The sequence below is a fragment of the Dromaius novaehollandiae genome, chromosome 27, assembly GCF_036370855.1.
Source record: "Dromaius novaehollandiae isolate bDroNov1 chromosome 27, bDroNov1.hap1, whole genome shotgun sequence".
Classification (NCBI taxonomy): Eukaryota; Metazoa; Chordata; class Aves; order Casuariiformes; family Dromaiidae; genus Dromaius; species Dromaius novaehollandiae.
In genome coordinates this window covers 5,074,966-5,097,085 of record NC_088124.1, presented here as the reverse complement: position 1 = coordinate 5,097,085, position 22,120 = coordinate 5,074,966, and the positions used below count along the sequence as shown (strand labels likewise).

Sequence of the window (22,120 nt, the reverse complement as noted above, 5' to 3'; positions counted from 1 at the left end):
TGTAGATCAGTCGAAATTCCCCCGGCGACGGCGCAGGAATGCAAAGCATGTTATCCTTGGGACCGGCTCTTTCTTCTTCAGGCTGCAGCTTGGCTGAGCCGGCGGGCGGGGGGGGCGTTGGCGTCTGGGGTCCCTGAGCTGGTCTTCATCCCAGTCGCCTGCCCTCCTCCTCCTCCTCCTCGGGAGGCAGGCTGCCGAGCAGGGGGAGGAAGGAAAACTCCCCGTCTCAGCTCCAAATCTGCAGGGCTCCTGCTTTCGCCAGGGGCCTGGGAATGGGCTGTGGTATACATATATATGTATATATATATAAAAATATATATATATGTCTGTGGCATAAACTGCAATTAGCGGCCAGCAGCATTAGGGAGCTCCTGGCGCGGGGACTGGGGGCCGGGATGAGCCGCCCGCCGTGCCAGCCCTGGGCACCGGGGAGCCCAGGGCTGCCTGGGCCGGTGCAGGAGTCACTGCTGCCACGGGCACGGACAGCCCGGCCGGCCCCGGCTCACCACAGAGGCTTTCCCAGCTGCCCCTCGCCGGGCGCGGGAAGGATGCCGTCCGTCCCGTCCGCCAGCTGCCTGCACCGAGCGTGCCGGGTCTCAGCCGGGCGCCCTCGGCCCCAGGCTCCCAGCTGGCCCCAGCAAATCCCTAGAGCGGGTTCCCAGCAGATCGGTGGCTTTGCGAGGCAGCGTGGCCCAGGCTCTGCTGCCCCAGCCAGCAGCACAGCCCCTCGGCCCGGCGCAGCGGCAGCCGGGGGCCCTCCTGTGGCTGCAGGCGCGAAGAGCCTGGCGCCCACAGCCTCCCTCCGCCGGGCTGCGACAGAGCAGGGTTGCAACGGAGCAGGGTTGCAACAGAGCGGGGTTGCAACGGACCAGGGCTGCGATGGAGCAGGGCCGCCCTGGTGCATCCCTCCGCCCCGAGCATCCTGCACATCCTGGCAGTGCTGCAAGCAGGAGCATCCCGGGATGTTTCGCCCGCCGGAGCCCCCTCCCCTCCGCCCGGGCGCTGGGGCCAGGCCCCCCCGTCCCGCAGGGCGCAGGCCAAGGCTGCTGGGGGAGAGGGAGCTGCTTCCGCGCCCTCCCCTCCCCGTTTTCTGCTGGTGCGGAGCTAAATCTCGGGGGCAGGCCCCATGCATGGTGCACCGAGTGCTCTGCGGGGCTCTGGCTGGGGCAGTGCAGAGGAGATAAGAATACAGGGAACAAGAAATGCAGGCGTGAGACCCTCGCAGCAGAGTGCAATGAGTGTCCCGTGCTCTGCAGTGGGCCCGATCGCAGTTGGAGGCTCGGCAGCCGGGCTCTGCGGGATGCCAAAGCCCAACAGCAGAGCGAGCTGGCTTTCGAGAGCTCAAACTTCCAAAGTTTATTTACTTCTGAGTTTTTACAGCTATTTAACGGCATAACCTGGTAGTGACGCAGCCCTGCCAGCACACGCCTCGGCGGCCGCAGGGCCAAATCCGCCGCTGCGACGAGCCGGCCGAGGCCGGCGGCGCTGCACCCGAGGAGGACCTGACTGTGCATATATTTTTATATATATATATTTATATATATATGTGTGTGTAGATATATTACATAAATATATATGTATGAAATAATTTAAGAAACAGTCGAGACAGCATGCCGTGCTCTTGCGTGGGGCCGGGGAGGCAGCCGCTCGCCTCCCCCCGCTCTCCCAGCTTTGCTTCACAAATGGAAACGAGTCTCGAATTAACTTAAAAACCGCACGCGCACACACACACACGCACACGCACACGACACTTTGCGGAGGCTGCGAAGCCCGGAGGCGTGCTGCCGGGAAGGCCAGGCGTCCCTGAAGAGCTCCGACCCGCTAAAGCCAGGGGAGGGGAAAATGGATAACGGCAGGGAAGCCGGTGGAGGACGTGGCACCCGTGGCGGTGCCGATGCTGGCGCTGGCATCGGGCTCCCGGCGGCTGTGGGACAGACGGCCACACGCTGCCCACTGGGAGCGGGGATGTCCCCTGCCCTCTGCTCGCTCCTCCCGCACGCGCCGCTTCGCTGCACCCCGGGACGGAGCCGTTCGCCACCTCGGGCCAGCTCAGCCCTTCCTGCGACACGACCTCCTTCCCGCAGACTTCCAGGACAACAGAACGACGTTAAAAACAACCCAAACCTCCCAGCGCAACCCAACGACGCCTGAATTACCGTCTCCTTCCACCCGCCTCCTCCGTGCCCAGCCTGCCCTCCCCGAACATCCCGGAGGACTGACAGATCCCGGCTCCATCTCCGCCGTGCGGGTGCTGGACGCGGTCGCAGACGGGTGCAGGGAGGGCGGAGGGGCGGGAAAGCGACTCGACCAAGGGCGTGAAGAAGTCAGACGAAGGCTGCAGGGCGCCGGCCCCCTCCCACCCTCTGCTCCGCAGGAAACAGCAAGCCCCCCGGGCCCGGCAGGGCATCAGCTGGGCAGCAGCACGTGCTCCAGAAAGTAGGTGATGGAGTCCCAGTGCTTCCAGAGGAAGAGGAGGAAGAGGACGAGCAGGGCGGTGCTGAGGATGCGCATGCGGGTCTTCATGAGCGGGGTGATGAAGTTGGCGATGGTGGAGACGAAGACGAGCAGCACGGCCATGAGGGCCAGGATGACGTTGATGAACTTGCCCAGGAGGGCCCGGGCGTTGGCGTTCTCCACCCCTTCCAGCTGCACCACTTGCTGCTGCTGCTGCTGGAGCTCCAGCTTGGTGACCCGCGTCAGGCAGGACTCCACCGCCTCCTGCACGGCACGGGCTGCGTCAGGGCCCCCGCGCTGCCGCCGCTCGGGGCTCCCTGGGGCACAGCCTGGCTCACCGCGCGTGTCCCACCGGGTCCCCCAGAGAGGGATCCCCCCATCCATCCCCTTCCCGGCACCGCCCGCCCCTCGCTCCAGCCCCAGCTCCCTCCGCTGCCCCGTGCGGGCCCACCTGGATGTCCCGCGCCCTCTCGTAGGACTGGTAGGCCACCTTCTCCTCCATGCTGGCCAGCTCCTGCTTCAGGTTGGTCATTTCGTTCTGGTGCAGCTCCGTGAGGTCGTTCAGCTGCTCCTCCAGGCGCTCGTACCTGCGCGGGGAGCCCGGGAGGGGAGAGGGCTGCTGGGGCGGGCTGGCCGTCCGCGGTGCCCCCGCAGGCACGACCCCCCCGGTCCCCTCCCGCGTTGCAGCCCGCGGGGTTACAGCCGATTCCCGGGGTCGCCGGCGCTCCCCCAGCCTCCTCCCCAGCTCGCCCCACGCGCAGCGCCGAGCACCCGCTGCCCGGCACCGTGGGTGCTGCTGGGGGGGGGGTCTGGCAGGGAGGACCATTGCAAAGGGTGAGCAGCACGGGGAGGGCGAGCGTGTGCCCCCCTGCCGCCGCCCGCGCCCGCCAGGCCCTACCTGTACCGCTCCTCCTGCAAGCACTGCGTCATGTAGGTGTAATCCCTCTGCAGCTGGGCCTTGAGGTCCTCCATGGAGTCCTCCAGGTGCGACTGGCTGTCCTTGATCTCCCGGAGCTCCTCCAGGATGGTGTCAAAGTTGTTGTGGTGACTGTCCAGGGTGTTGGACTTGGGGCTCCCCAAGCCACCCGGCCCTGCCCCTGAGTTGCTGCCGCCGGCCGACCCCGAGGTGGCACTGGAGCATTCGTCGTCGCTGCCGTACTTGGGGCTGGAGACCAAGGTGGCACTGCCGCTGAGGGCCCGCGACGCCTCCTCGGGGTGCCCGTCGTCCAGCGTGTCCTTCAGGTGGGCGATGTTGTCCGCGCTGCCAAACTTGTTGCGGATGAGGCTGGCAAACTCCCGGGGCTTGGAGACCACGGCGGTGTGGGTGGCCTGCGACAAGCCCGAGAGCCCGCCTTTGACGCCCTCCACAACGCCGCCTCCGAAGCCGCTGATGCTGGAGCGGACGTTGGCACCCACGTCCTTGAGGCCTTGGTGCATGTCCCGGAAGACATCCTTGGGCTGCCGGGACGGCCCGTTCTGCTCGATCTCCTTCAGCTTCTTGTGGTAGTGCTCGAGCTTTTTGTGCAGCTGCGCAATCGTCTGCGCCGACTTCTGGTTCTTCTTCTCGAAGACCTGCTTGATGCGGGAGGCCTGCTGCTTGTCCGCGTTGTTGGCCAGCTTCAGGTATTCGGCCACGTTGTCATCCCGAGCCTCCTGCTCGATTTTGATCTGCTCGGTGATCTTGAGGATCTTCTGGTGCAGATGCTCGATGGCGGCTTTGGTCCGGTGGGGATCCGGGGTGCCCTCCGGGACGTCCAGGCAGATGTTGCCGTCGGCGTCGCCGTGGCCGGCGTTGGGAGGCAGGCTCAGCGCGGTCACGTCCCCCTTGTCCAGCTGGGGCAAAGAGAGAGCGGGGCAAAGCTCAGCGGAGGGAGGCGAAACCAGAGCAGCCGCTCATCTACCGGTATCGGAAAGCAGAGAGAGGAAAAGAGACCCGAGGGGCAGGAGAGGGAGAGAGGAGGGAGGAGTGGGGTAGGAGAGCGGTACCTAGAAGCAGGATCTCTCCTGCCCCGTTAAGCGTTTCCCAGCCGTAACACTTATTGGTGACCCAGTTAGAAGATGCAGCCACACAATAATTACTCTTTAGGGGCCTTTTTTGGCCAATTGCTTTCAGTGAGAAACGTCCACAGCCGGGAGCTGAGCTCCGCCCTCGCCCAGCGCAGAGACCGGGAAGCCGTTTGTGTCTCCAGGCCGTTAGCAGCTACGCACATCCAACGCCATCCAGGGGAGAAGACGTGGAAAAGGTTACGCGTCTGGAAACCGTCCAATTTCCGCGCTGCTCTTTGGCATCAGCCTCCTTTCCCGCAAGCAGTTTGGGGAGCCGCGTCTCTCCGTGTCCCCGAGCGGGACCGGCAGGCGGGGAGGGGCCGGGCTCGGCTCTGACCCCACGAGCTCCCGCTGCAGCCCCCGTCCCGCGCCGCTCGGGCAGCGAGGCGGTGACACTCAACCCCGCACCAAACCTCCCACCAAAACAGCCGCGAGAGCCGGGACTGAGCAGCCGGGAGGTATTTCAGTTGTGAGGCTTAGTTTTAGATGCACACAGGAGTTTTTTCACAAAGAGAGGAGACGCTGCCCTGTAAGCCTGAGCTGGGGGCGAATCCAGAGGGGCCGTTTCCAACACGGGGCCAGCGAGGCCGGACCGTGCAGCGGCTCCGTCCCCCCCCGGTGCGAAGCTTTCTGCTTCTGTCTGCGGCTTTTCACCCGGCACCTCGAGAGCCCTCGGCAAACAGTCGGCACCTACAGTGCGGGCGCATGCTGATTTCCATTTTATAGGTGGAAAAATTAAAGCATTGGGAGAGAAAAACCACGGGCCTGCAGCCACACTGAATGCACGGCGGAGCTGGACGGTGCCCGGGAGCCGAGCCCCGCGTGTGCCGCCCCGCGCCGCCGCCTCTCCCACCCGAAAATCCCAAACCTTTCCGGTTGCTGCGCTTTATACGCAGATTCTTAGGCAAATCTCAGCGGTTGTATAAACGGCTCCTGGCTGCTAATTAAGAGCTGCTTGAAAGTTAAATACCGCTGGCAGACCTGAATAATTTCTCATTTCCATCACGCTTTCCCCAAATGACCCTTTAATAGGGATAACGCCGAGGGATGGAGGGATCGCTGCTGGGGAGGGCCGGGCTCTCGGCGGGTGCTTTGCCACCCGGGATGGCTCGGGGATATTTGCAGGGTTTTAAATAACCAGGCGGTTGTGCTGCCATAGTGTCTTGCGCCGATGGTCCCAGCGGGGCGGGGAGGAAAATCCCGGCGGCCACGAGCCCCCCGCGAGCCCGGGGCCGCCCGGCACCGCTCCGCGGGGCTTTCCTCACCCCTCATTTCTATATGCAGCAAAGGCTAAAACCAGCTTTAGAAAAGCAGAGCACTCGCAGCTAAGCCGAAACAGGAAACCGGCCTCAGCCGATGCAAGGGGAGAAGTTGCTCAAACTTTGCTTCCACGAAACACGGTTACTGCAGCGCTGCCTTGGCCTCCTTCCTCTTTTCCATCGAGTCTGCGCTCGCGGGAAGCCCCCGGGGGAGCAGAAAGCCGCGGTGCTGCCCGCCGAGAGCAGAGCAGCAGCACCCAGCGCCGTACGGGCAACTAGTGCTTCCTTGGGATGGGGAGGAAAAAATAGCGGCTTCCCCCGATGATGCCAGGGAGGAGAACTAAAAGCTGCAGCCTGCGGGGAGGGGATCTGCAGTCCGGCTTCGCTTGCCCTGAAGGCAAACCCTAGTTATTCCCACCGAGCCGAGTGATTTTGGGAATGAAATTTCAGCCCTCTGGACCGCGCTGAGCAGTGAGAAACCGTCCCTGCCTCCGCCGCTGCCGCCGTCGCCGCCCGGCCGCCCCTCCGTCTCGGGCACGGGGCAAAGCGCAGGAAACCCACCAGGTTTCGCTTTGAAAACAACAACCGAAAAAGACAATATGGATCCTGCAGCATCAGCCAGCAACGCCGGCTAAATCCCCACGAGCCGAAAGCTCTGCACAGCGGATTTAGCGGGGGGATTAGTGGGAGCTGCACTTTCCCTCCATGCAGAAACCCTCTGGGAGGGAGATCGCCGCGAAACCGCCGCTCGTTCCCGTGCCGGCTTGCCGAGGCTCGGGGGGGACGGGGGGGGGGGGGCCTCACGGGATGCGGCAGCGACGCAGGACGTGGGAGGGAAAAATGTCCTTATCAGCAGAGCTCAACCCGGGAGAGCCGCGACGTGCAGCGGGCGCAAGCAAAGAAGCAGAGATTTAAGAAATTGCTCAATCAGTTATTCTGGAGTTCGGAGCATCGCTCTCGAGCGCGGCTTATTTGTCTCCAGACACTTGCTCAGGATCCAACCCATCCTGTTTTCCCTACGTTATAACCTACGAGCGAGCGCAGCGGATTTATCAGCATTGTGGCCGCTTTCGTGCCAGCCCTGAGCGCAGGCTTTGGCTGCCGAGCGGGACCGCGCTTCCCCCGAAACTCAGCGAGGGAGGAAGGGGCGACGCGAAGGACCGCGCACACCTTCAAGCGTGCAGAACTCCAGTACCGCCGAGCTGCCCGAAGGCGCTGGTGGCCAGGGCAGGTTGCAGCGTGCATGCACTGAACGCGGCCACAGCCACGGCCCTGCTCCTTTAGGGATCTCAAAGCACTTATTCTTGGACCAGGGCCCATCCTGCAAGCCAGCCCTTGCAATCAGACCCGTGCCACCGCCAGGACCCGGTCCCCATCCCCGGTCCCCGTCCCGCTGCCGGTGGCACCCAGCCTCGGCTGCCTGCTATTGCCGGGGATGGCGGCAGCTCCCGGCGCTCCATCACCAGCCTGAGGATAATTCCTCGTACGTAATCCGGGCTCAGGGCTTCATCTGCCGTCAGAGCTTCCCACCCCGTCCCTGCCGCACCGCCGCACGCCGTGCCGCCGGCTGTTATCGCCCGTCGCGACTCTGCAGGCGCCGGCAGAAAGGCAACCCCCGAAAGCCACGCGGGTCCCATCCCATCCCATCCCATCCCGCCCGGAGCGACGCTGCCGCGGGGTTATTCCGGGATCCGCCGCGGCCAGGACCTACCTCCATGTCACGAGGGGCGCGGGGCCGGGCGCTGCTGCCATGGGCGAGGGGAGCTCGGCGGCGGCCGCGGCGAGGCCCGGAGCGGCCGGGGGGAGGGACTACGGGCCGGATTAGGGGCGAGCGGCCGGGCGCCGGGCTCGGAGCCGACGCGGCTTTGCAGGCGCGCGGGGGCCGTCCGCCCGCGCCGGGATTGCCGACGCGGGAGATTGCTCCGGAGGGAGGGCTGCAGCGGGGCTGCCGCGCACGGGAGCCAGACCACGTCGGAGCGATTAAAGGATGCAGAACTGAAACCCGCAACCTGCGGCTGAGCCAGACAAACCCCTGGACCTTCCTTGTCCGAAACCCCAGAGCAACGGTGGCGGCAGAGCATCTGCTGCCCCAGACGACGGGCCGGATGACCGGGATTAACCTGCACCCCTCCGTCTCTGCTCTTTTTCAGCAAAGGAGGCAGCTTAGAAATATTCCCACCCCACAGCTGATTTTGCGTGTGGTCCCATCACCACGCCGGGGCACCGAGGAGCCGGCGCCAGCTCCAGCTCTGCCCCCTCCCCAGCCGCTCCCGCGAGCAAAGGGGGTTTGCAAGGCAGTGACCGGAGCCGGGGGCGGTGGGCCCCCTTCATCCGTAACACCGGCCCCGCTTTGCAGAGCGAGTCCAGCGGTCAGGGAGCAGCGGCTATGCTTTCCAGGCCTGCCTGTAAGAGGCAAATTTAGAAGTAAATAAATCCCAGCTCCTGTGCAAAAGGAAATCCCTGGGGCGCCACGAAATCGCAGCCCATGCAGCATGTGCCAGCGCCGAGCGGTGCAGAATCCAGCCCCGACCGCCTACAGATCCTGCTCCGAGCGCCTGAAACAAGGGACAAGTCACCTCGTGATGCAACGCAGACAGCAGCAAGTTTCAGGCTCCTGCTCTGCCCCTTTGCAGCTGGCAGCAGCGGCAGCGGGAGCCTGCACAGCGCTGCCTTTGCAGCGGCCGCCGGGCTGGCAGCGGCTTAGCCGAGGCCTGAGCTTAGCTTAGAGAAGCATGTACTAAAAAAGGGGAGAAGATAGCTGGGCTGGGCTACGGCGTGTCCCCGTGCAGGGCGAGGGGGCCGCGTGTGCGTCGGCGGCAGCAGGACGCTGACACGGGCACAGATCTGCCAGCTCAGCTGCTCCTAATCCTCCCATCTCCCGCGGTGGCCGGTGTCCAAAGCAAGTTGCTTTTTGGCTCGGCCCTGAAATCTTGCAGCCAGCAGGAACCAGGCAGCCCCCCGCACAGCCCGATCCGGGAGCCACCTCGGTCCTCACGCCTCGGTCCTGGGAATCCTCCGTGCCGAGCCGCGGGGGAGACTTACAGACACTCCCGGCAGGGAATTCAGGAGCAGCATCCTCTTCCCAGGACAGGCGTCGGGAGAATGCATCAGCCACGGCTGCCGCTAACGATGCGCCGGGCGCCTCAGCAGCGGCCCCTCGCCGGGGGGGGTCTCGGGCTGAAGCTGCGCTCGCAGCCCGGCTCAGCCTCCGACAGCCACAACCTGCTCTCGGCTACGGGGATACGGATACGGCCACTGGGCCGAACCGGACCCTGCCCATGGCCCTGCTCCGCTGGGCTCAGCGCCTGGCTCACCGCCGGCGCGTGCCGGGTGCCGGCTGCCTCCCCGCCGAGCGCAGTGGGCTGGGAACAGCGGCGTATGGCTGGGGAACACAGTGTCTTTTGCTGGGGGTGAATCACTGCACGAGTCTGCTACTCTGCTGCTGCCGAGTTAATCACGCAGCGATCTCCAGCAGCTTTGTTGCGCGCTGACCCTCCGCAGCCGGCAGCACCGGGCGAGCTCTGCACGCCGACGCGGTTCGGGTCCGGGCCCGGCCGGCACAGCCAAACCGCCTGCTGCCGCCTACGCGCGGAGCCGGGCTGAGCCCTTGCACTCGTGTCACTTGTGGCGCGGCGCCCGGCGGGGCAGCGTGATGCAGGACTGGTGCCATCTCATGGCCGGGAGCCCGGAGCGGGCGATGGCGGTGCAGGCCGGGCTGGCGGCACCGCACACCGCGGCTCTCCACCCAGGGAGCAAAGAGGGGTCCCCAGGGCCGGCTGCGGCTCCGCAGGGACGAGGAGCATCCGTGCGGCAGAACGGGCATTGCGCGGCTGCAGACACCCGCAGGTGCCCGGGCAACCCGGGGAGCGTGCCAGGAGCGCGGGGACTCCTCTGAGGTTGCTGCAGGAACTTAATTTAAAAAAAAAGAAAAAAAGAAAGACTCAATAACTGCTGGAAAAGCACCGGCTGAGGCTGAGCAATTCCATACGGGATTAATCCAGCTCTCGCATTTAGGCAGTTATGCAATGAGTGAAAAATCCAGCATGAAATTTCTGGGTGAAAAACAACTCTTCTGCAAGGACCTTCTGCTCCCCTTTGGGCACCAGCACAAAACGGGGCCAGGAAGGGCATCGGGGCGCCCCGGGGCAGCCGGCGACCGCGGTGCCTCCCCCGGCCTCGCTCACCCCGCGCTATCAGTGTTCAATTTTGCACTGGGACAAACGGACTTAAGTAGCTTCAGCGGAAGGTTTTCAAGCTAAGGAGGCGCTTGGCCGGAGCAGGGATCACATGAAACGGCCTTAGGGCCGCGCTGGCCCCGCGGTGCTGGCACACACGGGATGTGCAGGCGCCGCCGCGGCTCGTCGCGGCCGAGGGTGCCCTGCGGGACCCCCCATCCCAGCCGCCGGCATCGGCCTCCCGGGCACACGTGGCTCCGGGAGCTGCAGCGGTGCAGGGAGATGCTCGGGGGGGGGGGGGGGGCTTTTTTTTTTTTTTAGATGGGAGAGTTTTCATGTTCACATTATTTTCACTGTGTTTGAGCACCCTGAACTTTCCGTGACCACAAAATGTGCTGCTGGGAACAAGAGCAAAACCCTGCAAAACCAACCAGCAGGAAAAGAAATTCCCTGTGATGCAGCAGCGCCTCCGAACCCCAGCCCCTGCCTACTGCTCCCGCGGGGTGCTGCCCCGCGAGGGGCCGATCCAGCCCTAAATTGCCCGGAGCTGCCCCTCGTGGAGCGCTCAGAGCCGGCCCGGCAGCGGCGGAGGGCGGCGGAGGGCTTTGCTCGGGGTCCCCGTGCGCGAGCGGGGTGAGCAATGCTGCCGTGATGCCCTTCCCCTCTCGGGCTTTCCGCGGTGACGGGGGGATTTTCCTGCTTTTCGGCTTTCTGCAGAAGCTGCTGGGGCTGCCGGCAGCGCGGCGCTCCGGCTTTCCGAGGCCGCGGCACCGCCAGCGCTGTTTCTGCGGCCCCGGGAAGCAGGGTTTCCCTCCGCCCGCAGAGCCCGGCGCCGCATCGATTTTCGATACGCTGCAAGCGCCAAACGCGTTAACGGTGCTGAGAGGCCCCGCGGTCTGCGCGGCCGCGGCCAGGGCTGATTTACAGCCCCCACGGGGGGACGGCGAGCGGCGGGGCGAGCGGCGGCCACATGCCAGCGATGCCGGTTCTGTGCCGCGGTGGGGAGGGAAAAGGGGATTTTGGCGGTGGCCGGTGCCGCTCCTGCTCCGGGCGAGGCTGGTGCGTGGTGCAGCACCGTGGCCTCGCTGTTCAGCGCGGAGCATCGCTGCATCCCGCGTGCGGTCCAGCGTGGGAGTGGTGCCCGTACGGCTTTTCCCACCGCGTTTCAGGCAGGAGGCTGGCTTTCCTTAGGGCTATGGAAAAATAATACGGCATGAGAACATCGTGTAGCTCTTGTTCCTCTGAATAGGTGGTTTTTCCATTGCCCCACACAGCCGTGGTATCAGCTCTCTTCTTATTTCTCTTTGTGCCATATGCAGTGAATTATTCATCCCCTTTTTGTGCTGCTCCATCAGCAACGAGCCCGGCTCCATCCTCGCCCGCTTCCAGGGTGCTCGTGTCCCGCTCCGAGCGGCTTCGGCTTCGGACGCGTGGGAGCAGAGAGGGTGGTGGGGCTGGGCCCCGCGCGGGCGAGAAGCCCCCGGCTCCGCACAGCGTCAGACCAAGCAGTTTTGGCTGCGGATCCTCGAACTCACAACCTGAACGGCCGCTCTGGGGAGGCCGCGGGCTCAGCGTGCAGCGGCCGGGCCGGGCCCCACGGCCGGGGGTCCCCGTCCCCGCGGGGCAGCAGCGCTGGCACCCGCTGAAAGCTGTGAGCGTCGGCTGCAGCTTGATGCTTGGCGGGAGAAAAAGCCACGTGAAAATAGGAAGAAAAAGTATCCTGTTGATCTTCTTTCCATTACCTCAGAGGGCAACAAAAGCGGCTGGGTCAGGTTTCCCCCGGCGGAGCGGGGAGACAAGCGGGTCCGGCTGCTCGGTCAGCTCCCGTCGGGTGCCCGGAGCTGTCCCGTGGCCGCGACAATGGGAAACGGCACGAACGCCGAGCATGGGGGCCGGGGGAATCGGATTTTCCCTCTTTGTGACCGTGCCCAGGAGCACGGGGACCATTGCCGGGCAGGGGGACGCCTGTGACTCTGTCCCTCGGTTATAAACCCGGCCGGTTGCTCCCGGGCGTCCCCTCCGCAGCGCCCGCCCTGCAGCGCCTGGCAGCTCTGCCCAGCCACCTTCACCCTCTTAGGGATATTCCTGGACGTCCAAAGCATCTTAGCCCGGCCGCTCTGCCCCCCGCGGCAGCCCCGCGCCTGGCACAGCCCCCCAAAAGCGGGGCGGGCGCCCTCCCTGCTGCCCCATGCACCGCGCCGGCCCCGGGGTGCCGCGCAGCAGCCCCGCTCTCGGTGCTCCATAATTAACAGCGCTAAACGCTAGACGGAAATATCATCCTCCCTATCAGCGATGCACAGAGCGATGCAAAAATCACTTCGGCCAGCGCTAGTTTGCAGCCGCGCGGCCCAGCTGCGCTCGCCGTGCCGCCGGCGGAGATGAGAGCCGGCAGGCAGCTGCGCGGCCGGGGAGAAGGACGGCAGCACCGGGGCCCGGCGGTCCCGGGACGCAGGCAGGCGCAGTCGGGTCCCTGCACCGAGATGGAGGGACGGGAAGATCAGACGGAGGAACGGGGCTTTCTGGCCCTGCACCTAGGAGAGCTGCGGTGTCTGGTAGCTAAAGCAAAGGGCCAGGATCTGGATATCTTATACCTTAATTGAGCTTGTTTAATGCTTAATGTAGGGCATGAGGTGCCGGGATCGTTTCCCAGCCTTGAAACTTTGTTCTCTAAATGCGTCTGCTGGCCGAGACGCGGGGATGAGCACCAGCCCCCCCGGCTCCGGCCCCAGTGCACGGTTTCCGCGTAGCACCCCCTTCTCCTCTATCCGCGGGTCCAGCATTCGTTTAATAGCGATCTCCTACGCGAGGTGCAGCTGGTCCCCCTGCAAAGCAGCAGATGAGCTGCTCAAATAGGAATATTTTTGTCTACCATATGATGAGAAAAACCAACAGTGTTGGTCCCTGCTTTCTGCCTGCCACAGCTCGTTCGGGACAAAACCTGTCCGAGAAAGCAGGGGCAGGGGACGTGCAGGTGGCTGAGCGGGCTGGCTCGGGTGACGTGGCCAGGCTGCTCGCTGCTGGGGTCTCATTGCCGCTAAGGACCTCGGGTGGGATTCGTGCGGCTCTTTGCCTGAGCCCTTCCCCTCTGCCTCGAATCCCACCCGGGAACAGAGCTGCAGCACGTTCCCGCTTTCACCTCGCCCGGAGGAGCACGAAACCCAGCAGCGACCAAAACGCTCGAGGTTCGGCGTCAACGGTCCCCTCGCAGCCGAGCTGAGCCGGCTGTGCCAGGGGAAGGTCTCCCCGCAGCACGCTTCGGGGTGCTCCTCGCCCGTCCTGCCCCGGGGCGGCCGGCTGGCAGGTCCGAGCGCGGCGCACCAAACCGGAGCGGCTGCCCTCGTCGCCTGCCCCGCGGGAGCCGGCACGGTCCGCGCTGGCAGCCGTTGCGATCAGCGCTGTGCCACCGCCGGGGTCCCGTCCCCATCCCCGGGGGCAGCAGCCCCGCGGCTCGGCCTTACCTTCTCGGCGAGGCCCTCGGTGTCCTCGGTGAGCAGGTACACGGCCCCGCTCTCGGCCAGGAGGATGGCGGTGTCGGTGGTGGAGGAGGAGCGGGGCCGGCCCTGGTGCTGGTGCAGGATGGCGGTGAGGCTGCTGTCCTGGGGGGCCCGGCGGCCCAGGTGGGGGCTGCCCCGCTGCGGCTCCAGCGAGCCGCTCTTGGCCCGCCGGCTGCCGCTGTGCAGGCTGGTGCCCCGCTTGATGGAGGGCCGGGAGCGGATCTGCTGCAGCACCCGGTTGAAGGCGGTGGGGCGCGCGGGGAGGTCGTGCAGCGACACGGCGTAGGAGACGCGGTGCATCTCCGGCGAGCGCTCCTTCTCGTCGGGGGAGTCGTGGTCGGAGGCGCCGGGCTGGGGCGGCAGCGAGTCCTGGGAGTTCTGGTGCTCCCGCTCCCGCGACCGCCGGCGGCTGTGGAAAAGGTGCTTCAGGCCGTGGCCGAACATGGAGCCCTCGGACAGCTGCTGGATTTTCTGCGGGAGAGGAGAGAAAACAGCCCCCTTACCGCGGGGAACGGCGGCATCGCCCTGCACGGCGGCACGGCGCGCGCCCAGCCTCCGCGCAACGTCTGCTTGTCCTCAGCATCGGCACGCCGCGGGCCCGGGAGCCTCGCTGGCGCGCTTCCCGCAGGGCGGGGGGCACCTCCAGCCCCCGCTACCTGCCCCAGGGCACGGTCTCTGGGCTCTGGCTACCCCAGGAAGAAGCAAGAGGGGTAGGAAGGAAGCATGAGTTGCTCAAGCGCGATGCAGGAAACGTACAGGACAGGATGCCTCTCGGAGACGCCACCACATGCGGGTCACGCGTTTGGGCACGCAATGCCATCTGCTCGAAGATACCTCGCCCCTAGGGACGGCGGGGACAGAGCAACATTTGCTGTCGCTGGAAAAACCATGGTTGTTCCCAGCCTTGGAGACTCGGCCACCAACGCACTGCAAAGAGCTACCTGCTCTTGGAAACATGCCCCAGAAACGAAAGGGGAGGGCTTCCCCGTGGGGTTTTTCCATGGCCTCCAAGAGCAGCACCCAACAGACTGGCCTTGCTTTGCTAGGGTGAAACTGCACCTCCTGGTCCAGTGTCACCAGTGCTGGGATTTGACTGGTCTTTAGCAGCACAGCAAAACAAACCTGCCTGCAGGACATCTGAGCATGAAGTTCCTCCAGGGCAGCCCCAGGTCTTCCCCTCTCAAGCAGCATTAAGATTGACTTCCCACAGAGCACAGGGACCTTTAAAATACTCGCTTCCTTGTGACTTGCCCTGGGGAATCAGCGGACAGCAGCAGTGGCCACAGCAAAGTCATGCAATATGGATGCTGGAACAGATTGCGCTCTTGATTACAGGCAGGTGAACCCAGCGCGGTTTCCCGGAGTCATTGCAATGCCCAGATTTGCATCTACGGCAGATCCACGTTTGGCTGGTTGCCTTCTGCAATCTTCTGCTCACGCTTAACCACAAGGCAATAGCACGGACAGTAACTCACAGCATTTGATGGTCACTCTGACCACTGTGAAGGAAACAACCTTGGGACACCGAAAGATCCTCTCACCTCCGCGAGCAGCCTCAGCTATCAGAAACGCAGCAGATAATATGGCACGAGTTTGCTCTGTTGCTCTGTACCATCTCTATTTTGCATTTAAACTAAGCACCTTAACTTCCAGGACTAAAATCCTGACCCTGTTGAACTCGAGGCATCTCACCACCGACGCAGTGTGGCTGTGGTTTCTCCCCAGAGAGGCTGGTTTCCGTATTAGCAGTGCTGTGATTTACTCACGCTTGAAAGCAAACGTGAAGCGGGCTCAGAGCTGGGAGCTACTTTTAGCCGTGGTGTCACTCAGCAAAAGCTGTGACTTCTAGAAAAGCAGCTGTGCTTGAGACACGACCTCCAGGAGCTTCCAGATGGCTGAAGGATTTTGTGTCCGACAGGAAGGCTCCATCTCTTAAAAAGCCCAGACTTTCGTACTAGAGTGTCCAGATTCATTAAGGCCTAATTCTCATCGTGTCTGTAACATTCACAAGGAATCGGGTGCTACTGATAGCACTTAGATCCCATGTTGCTAAACACTATAGGCAAAACCTTTAATCCTTCTGCTATCCATTCATAATGAAGAATTATATCCCTTCGGTTTCTCCTAAGAAAGACATAACAAATCTGTGGTGCTGAACTGCTACTCCAGAAAATTGCGATTTAAATTTTATTCTATTTATACAGTCTCTATGGAAACAGAGACAGTGTTAGATAGGTAATAACTATAAACCCACAGATTTCTACCATCAAGGGTACAACATAGGCTCAGATTCCTGCTTAGCCCTTTAGAAGGTGCAAGTGAAAGGAAAAGACCAACTCCCATCCTTAAGGATAACTAAAACAGAAGAAAAGCAAAGCTTGCAAAAAAGGAAAAGACAGCTTTATAGCAACATCTGCTGTAGGTGAGAGCCAGGCACTTTCAGTGGGTATTTGGCCTAACAACTCAATCTGATAGAGATTTTTCTTTAAAAAAAACCAAACCCTCCTCCTTGGGCCTTTTCCAACTTCTTTCTGAAAGAACCGTTCATGGGCTTTGCAGATAGGGCTCCCGATGGGACCGTAAGAGATCTGCATGCAAGAAAGGAGAAGGGAAGTGGAAAGGGGAGACGCAGGATCACAGCACTGCTGTTCTGGGTTCGGCCGCACTAAATTTATGGCTTCTAAAACTAAAGACTTGTCTGCGCTAAAGAACTGCACGAAGTTGTCGCCATGGAACAAGCTATTCTGCAACAGCGATCGCAGAAAATCTGCTGATGTGGAAACTGTTTTCTTATGTTATTCCAGGATAATTAGCGCACTTCCAAAGCAGAGGTATTTTTCTGGAACGAAACTACCTCTAGCCCATAACAGAGCAGCTATACAGACTATTTTGGAACAGCCTTGGCTTAGTAACTGATACAACAGATACGGAGGTTAATTTCTCTGTGCAGACAGCTGTAAAACACCCAGGAATATCTTTATTTCTTGCATCTTTTTAATTAACGCAGCCAAGATCTCCTGCTCAACAGCAGGGACTTGTTTCCGTGGGCTTCAAATGAGCTACTTCTGGTTCACATCCTCCGTAAGTGGATCAGCCCTTAGTTATTACCGGCTTTGGCAGGGTCAAGTCAAAGGCACACGCTTCGCCCGAGCATCGTTCCGGGCTGGACGTGGCAGCGCTCCGTTTCCTTCTTGCATGTTTATCCACCGATGCTCCTCTGTCCAGCTCTGCCGTGCAAAGCTCGGGCCGTGTCTTCGTCCCGCTGCGAAATGACAGCACGCTCCGAACCTCCCCGTTCCTCGCTAAAGGGGCTTCTAGCTCTCCGGCTGGCCCTGCTCCTGCCCCGAAGCCTTTCTTGGGTTTCAGACGGACGAGGAGGAGATCTTGTTGCTGTGACCCTACAGCACAGCTGCTGAGTCTCGCTCTATTATTATTAATTATTTATGTCCCAGGCCCGCCCAGAGGCTCCAGCCAGGACCAAGGGGCCCTTTGGAGGCACCGCACGGTCGCCGTGAGAGACCGTCCTGTCCCGCGGGGCCGAGCGGGGCCGAAAGCCGGAGGGGAAACCGGTCGCTCCAGCTCGGAGGAGGCCAGGCTGCTGCCCAGCTTGCCCCGGGGCACGGCAGCATCCTCGGAGGTTTGGGGGGCAGAGCTAACGCCCCAAGGCAGCCGGCAGCCCGGTGCCCCCTCGCAGCCCGTCTCAAGCAGGACCCTCCGTCGTGCTGGGCCTGTGTGCGGCCCCGGGCCCCCCCTCCAGCTGCCACAAACGCTGAGCAGAATATACGGCGAGTCTAACGCGGCAAATAAAGCACTCCCCCACGCACGTTTCTCCTCTTGGGGCCAGGATGAGAGAACAAACATGTGACGAACATTAGTCATGTTGTTTAACGCGCTACCAGAATGCTACAGTGACACGGACCTTATTAAACCCTCTCCAGAATAAAATCCGTGGCATCCGCAGCGATTGCCCCGGCGCTGCTCCAGCCGGGAGGGGACGTTCGCACGCGCGCACCTTGCCCGGGAGGGGCCGTGCCCGAGGGGAGCGGGCAGCACCCGCGCCGGGAGCCCCCGAGCTTTTGATAAGCGATGTCCGGGGGAGATGATGGATGAAGCCGCTCCGGTGACCACGCGGCTCCCGCCCGAGCTGCTCGACAGCAGATGCGTTCTGCTAACCACAGGGGACTCGGCTCACCTTGGCAGTGTCCTTTCAAGACCAAAATACGCCTGGAAAATTGTTCGTGTGAGGGATTAAATATAAATGTACTTCGGGGTTTATATCAGGTGCTGGTGACCTTTATGGGCGAGGAGGAGTCCTCCTCGTCCTCCCCGAGGCGAGCCAGCCTGCGCGGCCGCGGCCGTGGCGAGTCCTTGGGGCTGCAGGTAGGTCCTGCTCCCCAGACCCCTCGCAGCACTTCCAGAAATTAGAGAGGCTGAGGAAGGACCACAGGGCTTGACCCGCTACGGGTCAATGCTGCCGTGAGACCGCTGCAGCCCTGTCCCCTCCGGCCACCCTGTCCCAGCCCCGCTGCTCCGGGCAGGTCACGCTGGACCGGCTCCCGGGCTGCGCATCCCGTGGCGGGGCCTCCCCAGTGCCCCCTCCGCGCCCGGGAAAAAGGACGGACTCGGGATAGTGCCTCCAAACTCGTTGCTATCTTGGCTCTCGGGTTCAAAGGGAGGCAAAGGCAGGAGCTGCAAAGACTGAGATCGTGACACCGGAGAGGGACGTCATGCCAGGCTTCAGCTCGCAGCCCTTCGTCACATCAGCCCATTTGGGAGAAAAGAGCATCCCAGGGAAAACAGTCAGACCAGAGATGCGTGGGGAGAGCAGGAATACGGCCTAAGCGATAAATGCCGGTCTGGTGTAACGCCACGGGACACCTGGGCCGTCTCCAGCAGCAAAAGGCCTGGATGTTTCCTTCTGCAGTGTTTTGTATGGATCCAGTCACTCTGCTGCAGAGCACAGGAAATCTCTGCCACCCAACATATTTTTAAGCAGAATTATGTGTCATGCATCTGCTTTGCTCCTTGCCAGAACTTTTTTTTTGCTTTTTTTCCTAATGGAGCAGTTGCTTATAGAAAAAGGAGCTGAAATTGGGGCTGGCAAAAGGAAAGCTGCCATGTGTTTGCCGGGGAGGACCTGCCCGGGTGAGGGGTTTGGAGGCGGCACAATGCAGCCTTTTGTTTCCAGGTTGCCAGCTCAAATCTGTCTTCGGCTGGTAGCAAACAAAAGTTTACATTTAAGACTTGTTCGATAGCCTCTGGGAGATGAACTGGTGGGCCCTGGTCGGTGGCCCCAGGCCAAGCCGGCCGGAGCTGTGGATGGCAGAGCTGCACGGGGGCAAGGGAGCAGCTCGTCTGCTAGCAGCAACAGACCCCACCTCGGTGAGGGCAGCCCGGGAAAAGGAGGGGTTTGGGGCAGGGAAACTTTAAGTTTACTGTCCACTTTCTAATCATGCCACCGAAAGTGGCACCAGCAGGTGAAGTGACTGGACTGGTGCAGTCAGTCTGCGGCAGGGCCAGGAACCGGGGCCCAGAGCTTGCCAAAGCTGCGGGCAGCAGCACCCAGATCGGTTTCCGTGCGGTCTGTCCGGCAAAGCAAGTCTGAGGATTCACTTCACGCAGGCAATTAATTGCTGAGCTGCAAATGTGCTTAAAGACATGCATCGAGAAGCAGTTCTGCACTAGGGTATCCTACCTGCATCGATAAAATCAATGGGAATTTGGCCGCTGACGGCACTGCAAGCTGGAGCAGGTTGCACACAAGGCTGGGCTCCAGCTCGGAGCTGGACGTGCCGCCTAAAGAACGCTTATGGCCGCCTGCTCCTCACCACCACGATACGCTCGTCAGAGCATAGGCCACACTGTGCATCCTGGACCTCCTTTTTCCACCCCTTTTTTGACTCACTGCAGGTGGAAAAGGACCTGGGTTGGAGTTGGTGGGATGGGACCTTGACTCTACTGGTAAGACTGCCCAGACTGGAGGACAGGTTGGGGGGCTCTGCTGGGAAGCTCCACAACGAGCATTTACCATTGTGGATGCCCGGTTGCCTGCGGGTGACGGGGACATTTTCTACTTTTGTCCAGCCCTTTTTGAAATCAAAGGGTGAAGAAACGCTTCCGTACTGCCGCAGCGGGACCGACATGCCGCCTCTGGAAGCGCCGCCGAGAGAGGCACTGACCGCGGCAGCAATGTGCCGCAGCGCCCGGAAACGCCAAAGCTAAAAGCAGGAAATTCGTCCCCGCGCGAAAGCCTGCTGCGTCCCACGCCAGCCGGCCCCCGTTGAACATCCGCGCTCCAAGCTGCTCCGTGCCCAAACCAGCAGGAAATCTCTGCACAAACTTCACCGGGGACCACCCCGCTCCGGCTGCCCGTACCCCGCCGGCACTGCGGCTCCCTTCCCGTGGCTCTGCACTGCCGTGAGACTCGTTTTCCTCGTGGACCGGACGCGGCCCGGAGGCACAGCCGGAGCAGGCGTGGGGCCGTCTCCACGCCGCTGCTTTCGGCTGCAGCAGCAGCAGCAGCAGCACGGATCCTGCCAGACCGGCTCGTGCTCCCGGAGCAGCACCCACGCGCGGCGCTGGGGGCGACTCCGGCGGTGTTCAGCGGGATCTGCGCAGCCCCTCCGCGGAGCCGCGACCCTGTGAGCCCCCCCCGACCCCCGGAAAGCCCACGAGCACCCTTCTGCGCTGCCGCGGGGTGCAGCCACCCTTCCTGCAGCTCACCCAGTGCCACCTGGGTCCCTGCCGCTCCCACCGCCGCCCGTTGTCGCTGCTCTTGGGGGCCCGCGGCCTCGGCGATGCTCAGGCCCGGGCGTCCTGCTGCCAACCTGCCGCGGGAGCATCGTCCTCCTGGGAGCAGCCCAACCGGGAGCATCCCAACCTGGGAGCATCCCCATCCCGGGACCATCAGGTTCCTAGGAGCATCCCCATCCTGGCAGCATCCCATCCCAGCATCATTCCTATCCCGGGACCATCACATTGCTGGGAGCATCCCCATCCCAGCAGCATCCCCATCCCAGTAGCATCCCATCCCAGCAGCATCCCCATCCCAGGACCATTGTGTTCCCGGGAGCATCCCCATCCCGGGGCCACTGCATTTTCGGGAGCATCCCCGCCCCGGCGGCATCCCCCTCCCGGGACCATTGTGTTCCCGGGAGCATCCCCATCCCGGGGCCACTGCATTTTCGGGAGCATCCCCGCCCCGGCGGCATCCCCCTCCCGGGACCATCGCGCTCCCGGGAGCATCCCCGTCCCCCAAGGTCACACCTGTAGCAGAGCAGGGCCCAGGGCGGGGGCACGGCGGTATCCCCGCCGGGCGCTCTCCCCCCGGTACCCCGCCGGCCCCCAGAGCCGTAGCGGCCGCCGTCCCGCCGCCGCCGCCGGGCTCACCTTGAGGTCGGGGGGCTTGGTGCGCGGCGGCGGGCCGGCCCCCGCCTCCGGCGGCGCCGCCGCCTCCCCGGGCTTGGCCTCCATCGCGGCGGGGCCGGGCGCCTCCGCCGCCGCCGCCGCGCCGGGGTCCTCCTCGGGCTGCCGCAGCTCGTCCGAGCGGCACCGCTTCATGCCGCTGCGCCGCGGCTCCCCCGGGCAGGCGGCGGCGGCTACGGCGGCTACGGCGGCGGCGGCGGGCGGCGCCGGGGTGGCCGGTGCGGGGGCCGCGGGCTGCGCGCCGCCGCCCTGCCCGCGCCTGCCCCGCCGCGCCCGGGGCGGGCGGCGGCTCCGCGCCGCGCCGGCTCCGCGCCCGCCGGCATCGCCGCCGCCGCCGCCGCCGCCGCCGCCGCTGCGGCCTGAGCGGCGGCCGCGCCGACCAATAGCGGCGGGCGGCGGGCGGGGCCGGCGGCGCCCATTGGCCGCGGCGCAGCGGAGCTGTCGCGGCGCGCGGTGCTGCCGGGCCGCCCCGGGCCCCGCCGCCGCCGCCGCCGCCGCCGCTGCTGCTGCTGCTGCTGCTGCTGCCCGGGCCGCGCCGCTGCGCCAGGCCGCCCGGGGCGGAGGCGGCTCTTTTTTTTCTTTTCCTTTTCAAAATATACACCTTGACACCATATGCAAAATATCTATCGTAATTATTTTTATTTTTAATTTTTTTTTCTTCTCTTCCCTGCTGAAACCCCATTCCGCGGCCGCCCGCCGGTGCCCGCCCTGCCGCGGCTCTCAGCGGCTCTGCGTGAACGTCGGGGCCCAACCCACCGCCTTGGCCTCTCCCGGCAGCAGCCGGAGCGGGGGAAGGCAGCCTCGGGGCCCCGGGGCCCGCGGAGAGCTGGGGGGGCTGTGTGCGAGTTTGGCCGTCTCAGCGATGCTGCTGGGATGCGGTGGGTTGCGGTGGGATGCGATGGGATGCGGTGGGATACAGTGGGATGCAGTGGCCGGTGGAGTTGCGCCCTGTTCCGTATTCCCATGGCACTAAATCTGCATCGCCCAATTCGCCTCTCACGTCAGCAAAAGCAAAGGTTTTGGGAGAGGAGAGACTTTACTCTAATACTTTGCAATCCCCGAGCGACCTTCCCAGAGCCCCGCTGGGGTTGTCTGCCGAGCGCGAGCGGCCTTTCCCAGCCGCGCCAATGCCGTAAATCTTACACTGGTTTCGCGGATCGGTAAATGACAGCCCAGTGCAATTTTTCCTGCAGGTCCCCCCACAATTCCCAAATCCTCCCAGCACCGCTTTACACCGAGCTGGCCCCCAGTCTGCCAGCCGACGGCT

General features: G+C 63.4%; 1 protein-coding gene across 1 annotated transcript; it reads right to left on the bottom strand.

The window, feature by feature from the left end:
• Positions 1–1,331: 1,331 nt before the first annotated feature.
• Positions 1,332–21,051, bottom strand: TMCC2 (transmembrane and coiled-coil domain family 2). Its single transcript, XM_064498325.1, has 5 exons — positions 20,818–21,051; positions 13,393–13,899; positions 3,353–4,287; positions 2,906–3,041; positions 1,332–2,718 (listed from the first exon to the last, which is right to left on the bottom strand). Exons 1-5 carry the CDS (start codon positions 20,986–20,988, stop codon positions 2,407–2,409), a joined length of 2,061 nt encoding a protein of 686 aa, XP_064354395.1. The 5' UTR covers positions 20,989–21,051; the 3' UTR covers positions 1,332–2,406.
• Positions 21,052–22,120: the final 1,069 nt, after the last annotated feature.

What these genes read in the sequence shown, in the direction of transcription:
- TMCC2 (XM_064498325.1), bottom strand. Translation starts at nt 20,988, where the DNA reads ATGAAGCGGTGCCGCTCGGACGAGCTGCGGCAGCCCGAGGAGGACCCC. An exon ending in CCAAGCCCCCCGACCTCAAG is followed by an intron (nt 13,900 to 20,817) that starts GTGAGCCCGGCG and finishes CCTCTCCCGCAG; the next exon opens with AAAATCCAGCAGCTGTCCGA. An exon ending in AGAGGGCGCGGGACATCCAG is followed by an intron (nt 2,719 to 2,905) that starts GTGGGCCCGCAC and finishes CGTGCCGTGCAG; the next exon opens with GAGGCGGTGGAGTCCTGCCT.